The 7,497-nt window shown below is 50.2% G+C and overlaps 1 protein-coding gene across 1 annotated transcript; it reads left to right on the top strand.

Moving 5' to 3' along the window:
* The first annotated feature begins 686 nt into the window (after window positions 1-686).
* On the top strand, window positions 687-7,296 carry IRF8 (interferon regulatory factor 8). Its single transcript, XM_010170368.2, has 8 exons — window positions 687-899; window positions 2,123-2,306; window positions 3,284-3,372; window positions 4,076-4,187; window positions 4,566-4,613; window positions 5,171-5,557; window positions 5,894-6,009; window positions 7,120-7,296. The coding sequence occupies exons 1-8, from the start codon at window positions 726-728 to the stop codon at window positions 7,294-7,296; spliced, it is 1,287 nt and encodes a 428-aa protein (XP_010168670.1). The 5' UTR covers window positions 687-725.
* The last annotated feature ends 201 nt before the right edge of the window (window positions 7,297-7,497 follow it).

Below are 7,497 nucleotides of genomic sequence, written 5' to 3' on the forward strand. Positions count from 1 at the left end.
CATCCAGTGGTTTTGGCTAAAAATGACCTGAGTTCTCCAGCAAGGGTGGCTTGACTTCACCCTGCTCCGTCCTGGCATTGGTCCTGTGTTCAAAGGGTTGGTTGTGCAGCCCCATCCCTGTCAGGTGCTGCTGGGAACTGGTCCCTGCTCCCCAGATAGGCAGTGACCCCCAGGAGGGACCCACATCTCTCGAGGGCAGACCTTTGTGCCAAGACCAGCTTGGGGACAACACTTGACTTCAATCTCCTGCAGATATTAACCAGTGTCTGTCCTGGGATGGCCTGGCCAGTGTCACTTGCTCAGGTGACAGCACAACTGGGTGCTTTAATCCCCATCCATCTGCTTCCTTTGACTTATTCAGCAGCACAAAAAAGAATCATAGAACCATGAAGGTTGGAAAAGGCCTCCTAAGATCATCAAGTCCAACCATAAAGGAGCCAGCAGAGCACCAAGCCAACCTGTTTCTGTGAGCAGAGCTTTGGTAGAGCTGGAGGAAGAGTTTGTAGTAATTCAGAAGGAAATTTTCTTCTTCTAAAAGAAGCAAGGGAGATATTAATGTGCATCTTAATGGCACGTGGGACTTGCAGGGCCACCAAGAGCTGGTTGTCTCTGATGCTCCACTACCAGCCATCCAAACCAGAGCATGACATGATCCCTCATACCCCAGTTGTGGTGGGACAGTGCTGGGGGAACTAACAGGGCTTGGACCTCTTGCTCCATCCAGGATGTGTGACCGCAACGGCGGGCGGCGGCTGCGGCAGTGGCTGATCGAGCAGATCGACAGTGAACTCTACCCTGGGCTCATCTGGGAGAACGAGGAGAAAACCATGTTCCGCATCCCCTGGAAACATGCTGGGAAGCAGGACTACAACCAGGAGGTGGATGCTTCTATTTTCAAGGTAGGGATAGATGGTTAATGCCTCTTCTCCATAGCTCCTGGGCTCTGTGATGCTCTTTTTTCTCCTTGCTGACCACCCTGTTGGTGGGAGATGTCCATGTTTTGTGGGAGTTTTCCATCTCTGACCCTTCCAGGAGATGTTTCACCTCATGATTGTTCTCCAAGGCTCTTTTGAGGGTATTTGTTCCTCTTGGCCAAATGCTGGTGCCATGTTTAGGTTTATTTTCAGTGTGTTTGAATCCTGATCTGACAGGAGAAGGAGCTTGACCTGCTCCTTTTGACCTGATCTAATCTTCTTAGGATATTCTTGATAAAAGATTTACCCAAAAAAAAAACCCCAAAAAAAGACTTTGCAGGAGGGAAATCTTGGATTTCACTGAAGGGATGGGGATTTCCAGTTTTGGGGAAAAACTGGAAGATTCCATCTTGAACCAGAAAGGTCAGGCTTTTCCCCAGGAATTCCCTTCCCTCTGCCCCTATTTCCAAAGATCTCTACTGGTGAGTTCACTTTCAGGGTGGAGATGGTTGGTTTGGGAGCACTGAGTTGTGAGGATGGTGTTGAATTTGGTTATCTGAAAATATATAAATATCTATAAAATAAATAAATATGTATATTTAAAAAAATAATATATATTTTATGGTCTCCATTATCTGTACTTTGCAATTTCCCTTCAGTGCTAAAATGTTCTTTTCCCACCAAAAGCACATTCTGATCTTCAAAAGAAATGGTTTAGAAATTCACTTCTTTAACCAAGAGCTGGAAGATGAAGTTTCCTTTGATTTTTGTTGGTTTTTAATTGAGGTGTCACCAGGTCATGAAGAACACCACTCCTTCAGCAGTGATTCCAGCATCCCCAGCACCTCCTCACCTCTTGGTGCAGAGATGGAGCTGCATGTGGTGACCTTGACCTCTGCTTTTTGTTGTTTTTTTTTAAAACTGGGGACCTCTGCTTTTTTTTTTTCTCCAAATTGGGGTGCTGCAGCCCTTCTTACTGGGAGTATGGGGTGCTGCTCTGCACCCAGATACCCATCCCCATGTGTGGTGGCTCTGCACGTGTCCACAGTCCAGGACTGAGATGGTGAATACCCATGGGATGGTTGAGAGGGTGCAAGGGGCACAGAGGTGGTGGGAACAAAATCCCCTCTACAGCCCCAGCTCCTCTGCACTTGGGGGGGTTTGCAGAGCTCCCATGGAGGATTTTTTTGGTGTTGCTTTGTTTTTAGGCTTGGGCTGTTTTCAAAGGCAAGTTCAAAGAAGGTGACAAAGCAGAGCCGGCCACGTGGAAGACACGTCTGCGCTGTGCCTTGAACAAGAGTCCTGACTTTGAGGAGGTGACAGACAGATCCCAACTGGACATCTCTGAACCCTACAAGGTCTACAGGATTGTGCCAGAGGAGGAACAGAAATGTGAGTGTCCTGGTGAGGGACAAACCCCCAGGTCAAGGTTGGTCCTGTGAGTAAGCACAGGCTTGTGCTGCTGACCTACATCTGAGCAGGGCTTCCTGGCCAGACACTGCTCTTGTGCTGTGGTGCTTTGCAGAAGATGTCCCCTGTGTCACCACAGTGGCAGGGAGAGGAGGAAGAAGGACAAGCTTTTTTATGTCTAGCCCCCTAAAGAGCTGCTTAGGAAATGAGGGATAACTGCAGCATTGCATGACCTTCCATCCCATAAAGATGTTGTAGGGACCAATCCAAAATCCTTTACCCCTTGTGAGGGTACTTCAGCCCCAACCTCTGCCCCGGGTGGGTGGCAGGGAGCTGTAATAAATCCCTTCTCTTGTTGGCAGCAGTGATTAGAGCAGCAGTAATTTCCCAGAGAGCAGTTGTTGCTGCGCTGTCCCGTGTGGTACAGGTCGCACTAATTATATCTTTATTTGTGGTTAGGTGTGTGTGTGCTTTTTCCTTTTATCTTTAAAGAGAGAAAAAAATATCTTGCTGTCAGGAAATCTGCCTTTAGCATCTTGGTCTCCTCTAGCTGTGTTCACACGAGGGCCACACCACTGCTATGCAAATGGCACTGCAGGTTCCCACCAACAACACGACCAGCTCTTGAGGAGGCTGGTGGAAAAAAGAGAAGCAGCAGCTCTGGTCTCTGGGGTGCTCAGAAAAAAAACACCCCAACCCTCTGCTCTGTCTCTGCTACTAGTCAGGTTTTGTTATTTTTCTTGTTGCTGGTCACTGTGTGTTAGGACAATGGGTTATAAATTGGTTTTTGGTCCTGAAAAGCAGCTCTGGGTGGAGCTGGAGGCGCTGTTAGGTGGCAGCGCTGTGGTTCTTGGTTTCATGACTTTCATGGGGTGAAGGGTTTTTTTAAAGCTCAGGGATGAGATGAGCTGTGGTATGGGGGTGGGTGTGCTCACTCCATCCCCAACCTCTCCTTCCAGGCAAAGCAGGCATTGCCAACGGGAGCAGCTTGAATGATGTCACGGAGATGGACTGCAGTTCCTCTGCAATTGATGACCTCATTAAAGAGGTAAGGTCCTCACTGTGGCTGCAGGTCGCTGCGGGTGGTTGGTGGGCACTTGCCTGATAGTGTTGCCTTCCTCAAATTCAATGTGCAAAGCTTTGGGAATCAACCCAGTGAGTGATGCTGGGTTTTGCTGCTCGTTCCTGTGAGCCAGCACAAGGGCAGGATGGCTGAGAAATGGTTCATACTTTTGATTTGCATCCAGGCAGGTGAGACCCTCCCTGAGGGACAGAGGCTGTAGCACAGCTCTGTTCCTCTTCTCAGCTGTGTCACCTTGAGCTGCTTCTGCTCAGTAGCTCTTCACAGAATCACAGAATGTTGGGGATTGGAAAGGACCTTGAAAGATCATCCAGTCCAACCCCCCTGCCAGAGCAGGAACCTAAATGAGATCACACAGGAAGGCATCCAGGCAGGTTTTGAATGTCTCCAGAGAAGGAGACTCCACACCCTCCCTGGGCAGCCTGTCCCAGGGCTCCGTCACCCTCACCATCAAGAAGTTCCTTCTGAAATTTAAGCTCTTGAGGGTGTTATTTGAGTGCACAGCCTGGGGAATGCCCAACTTGCTCTTTCTAACCACAAAAAAAAGGTTCTTTGGCATCCTGTTGGCATTGCCATTTGGACGCTCTCCGTGCACTGTGACTGTCTGTGCAGGGCAGTGGCTGCCCAAAGCATCAAACCTGCTCTGATTTCAATGTCTGGTCTTGCACAGCCTCCCTGTGTTGATGAATACCTGGGGATCATCAAGAGAAGCCCCTCACCCCCCCAGGAGACCTGTAGAAACCCCCCAATACCTGACTGGTGGGTGCAGCAGCCCAGCCCTGGTAAGTAACTGGCAGTGGGTGTGGTGTTTAATGGGGCTGAGCTTTTTATCTGGGGCAGAAAAACCTCACTGTACAGCAGTGGATAAGGGACAACAGTTGTATTTTATCTTCCCTAGTACAAATATTTAAAGTACTAATTATGGATGCTGTGATTAGTAGCAGGTGCCCAAGAATGTGCTTTTCATGAGATTAAATCCACCTGGGATTATTTGCTGGCATCTTCTGTGTGGGAGCTGGGAAGCCTGATGTGCCAAGGAGAGAAAACCAGGGGGCTGGTGGAGGGGAGAGGAGGAGGGGGATCAGGGTTTGGGAGAGGGGGATATTGGGGTTTGGGGAGCTGGACATGCAGACACAACTCAGCTTTCTCTCTGCCCACAGCGTTGCCCCTGATGAATGGATACTCCAGCTACGAGCAGCATCATTCAGGTGAGGCTGCTTGGCTGTGGCCATCAAAAGCCCATCTGGGGCTCTGACATGTGTGTGGTGGCAGAAGGCAGCTCTGACTCTGATCCCTGCCTTGGGGGGAGGCTTTGCTCTGGGTTTGGGAGGTCCCACGTGTTCCTGGGTGTCAGCAGAGTTTGTGTGTTGAGCAGGGATGCATCCTGCCTGTGGCCATGGCTCTGGCACAAGGGTGCTGAGCAGGGATGCATCCTGCCTGTGGCCGTGGCTCTGGCACAGGAAGCTGCCCTGGGGTGCTGGGATCTGCTGTGCTTTTAGCATGAGGAGATCTGCCCACAGCAGGGGAGGTGTGGAGCAAAGGCAAGAGGAAGAGCTTCAGTATTGGGAGCTCTTGCTTGCTTGATCAGTGCTGCTACCAGGCTGAGTACTGGAGATGTCCTCTAAGAAGTAGGTGGTCTCCTCTATCAAGTGAGCCTTGCCCCCAGGAGATTTTGCTGCTGTCATGGAGTTTGGGCATTGTGGTGAAGAGCAGGCAAGGTTTGTCTTCTCCTGATGGGTGGTCTATGTCCCCCTTCCCCTTGCAGGTTACTCCCAGATGGTGATCAGCTTCTACTACAGTGGGAGGCTGGTGGGCCACATCACCACCTCGTGCACCGAGGGCTGCCGGATCTCTCTCAGCCAGCCCTCCAGCCACGGTGAGAAGCTGTACGCCCCAGATGCCCTGGAGCACGTACGGTTCCCCTCAGCTGATGCCATCCAGAATGACCGCCAGAAGCAGATCACCAGGAAGCTTTTTGGGCACTTGGAGAAGGGTGTCCTGCTGCACAGCAATAAGCAAGGCATCTTCATCAAGAGGTTATGCCAAGGCAGGGTCTTCTGGAGTGGAAACACCATGGTCTACAAGGACAGGCCCAACAAACTGGACCGGGATGAGGTGGTGAAGATATTTGACACCAACTTGTTCTTCAGAGGTTTGTAGGATTGTTCTCTTTCTCCTCATTCATGCAAGAGGGGTTGAAAGGCTGAAGTCCTCTGCCTTGTAGCACTTTGTAGTCCTCACTATCCATTGCTGATGGGTTACCCAAGTGCTCTGGATGAGTAGCTGATGCTACTAGATCTGGAAAGGATTAACCTGGTGTTTTGTGCCAGTTAATAAATTCCTCACAGTTGGAGGCTTTGCACAATGAAACTGGCTTCTCTTGAGCCCTCAGCTTTCTACCATGGCAGGGTGCTTGATCCCAAAGCTGTGTATCAAAGAACCAGCAGCTTGCAGCAGACAACTTCCAACTGTTCCCCTCTCCTTGCAGAGCTGCAGCAGTTTTACAACAACCAGGGCCGCTTCCCGGACAGCAGAGTCATCCTGTGCTTTGGAGAGGAGTTCCCAGACACTGTCCCCCTGCGGTGTAAGCTCATCCTTGTCCAGGTATGGACAGCTGCCCTTTGGAGCTCAATTTCCAACTTTATCTGGACCATATTGCCCTTCTTTGTTTTCCCCAACAAACAGGGCTTTAGCAGCTTCAACCTTTGGAGCCACTCTTCACTTGGGTGACTGAATTGGTTGGGTTGCAGATGTGGCATGAGTATCAGCTTATCCACAACCTCCCGAGAGGTGCTTGGGCTGTAGCTTGTCAGAGAATCCTTTATCTGAGCAGATGATGTTTGCAAACAAAGCTCCCAAATGGCAAAAGCTCTTCTAAACTGCTGGGAAATCTGTTTTCTTCCTCCTGTTCCTGCCTCTTGGCACTGGGTTCTCTGCCCTTCTCCTGTGGGAAAGAGGGGAATAAACCCCTGGAATGGTTGTGTTAAGGGATGGCTTCAAGCCAGGCAGCTAATGGATGTGATGACCAATCATGGTGGGCTTGGGAAACCCTTGGGAGGTTAAAGAAGGTGGGTGAAGGAGGGGGTGCGATTAGAGTGCCAATCCCCATGGCTCTCTCCATAAATGTCTCCCTAGAGAAGCTGAAGCAAGTCTGGGTGCCCAAAGCTTTGGGGGCAACACATAGGGTGTTTCTGAAGCCTGCACCCAATGTGGAGATGCTCTTGGACCAACAAGGCTGTGGCAGTAGGGACATGACATGGAGGGTGCAGGGAGGGTGTTGTAGCCACCTTTGAGCAAGCAGAGACCTCCAAATCTGAGGTCCTGGAGGGGATTTTACAAGTGCAAAGGTTGATCCTACACCTCCTTGCACAGCTTTCTGACCTGGTCACCTCCTCTTGCCTTGGATGTCTTCACCAGAGGGTCATTCTGCATGTGTTGGGATGTTCCCCAGCCTGTCCTCACCTCCTTGTAGCTCTCTTGGGAGAGGGGCTCTTGTGACTGCTCCTTTTCTCCCAGAGGTTCTATGCCAAGGTGGCTTGTGGAATTGAACCTGTTGGCCTGGCTAGACCTGGGCACCTGGGTCTGTTTGGTACAACTGCTCTGCTGTGTCTCTTCCATCTCATCTGCTGCTGGTGGGGCTGGATGGCAGCAGTGGGAGATGCTCAAAGAGGTTCTACTTCATTCTGTGTCTTCATGACTTTTCTTCTTGTGTAGGTGGAGCAGCTGGGTGTCAAGCAGGTGGTGGAGGAGACTGGGAGGTCCTGCAACAGCAGCCCCATGCTCCCCATAGCTGATGAGACACAGCATGACCAGGTGTACAGGATCTTCCAGGACATCTGTGCTACACACCAGCGACCTCTCTTCAGAGAAAACCAACAGATTGCTGTCTGAGCCTCCTTCTCTGCAGATGTAGTGTGGTGGTTTGGGTTGATTTAGACCCAATTTGGTCCTGTTAGTTCCTAAATTCCCTTTTTTTTGGAAAGTTGGTTTTTGTTCTTTGCTGTTTCCAGTCCAGAATCTCTATAAATAGAGCAGTCAAAGTTGTCATGAGGAAGTAGGTTGGATACTCAGTGATAATTTACTGATTAAAAT

Source organism: Antrostomus carolinensis, unplaced genomic scaffold, assembly GCF_000700745.2.
Source record: "Antrostomus carolinensis isolate BGI_N321 unplaced genomic scaffold, ASM70074v2 scaffold23770, whole genome shotgun sequence".
NCBI classification, from domain to species: Eukaryota; Metazoa; Chordata; class Aves; order Caprimulgiformes; family Caprimulgidae; genus Antrostomus; species Antrostomus carolinensis.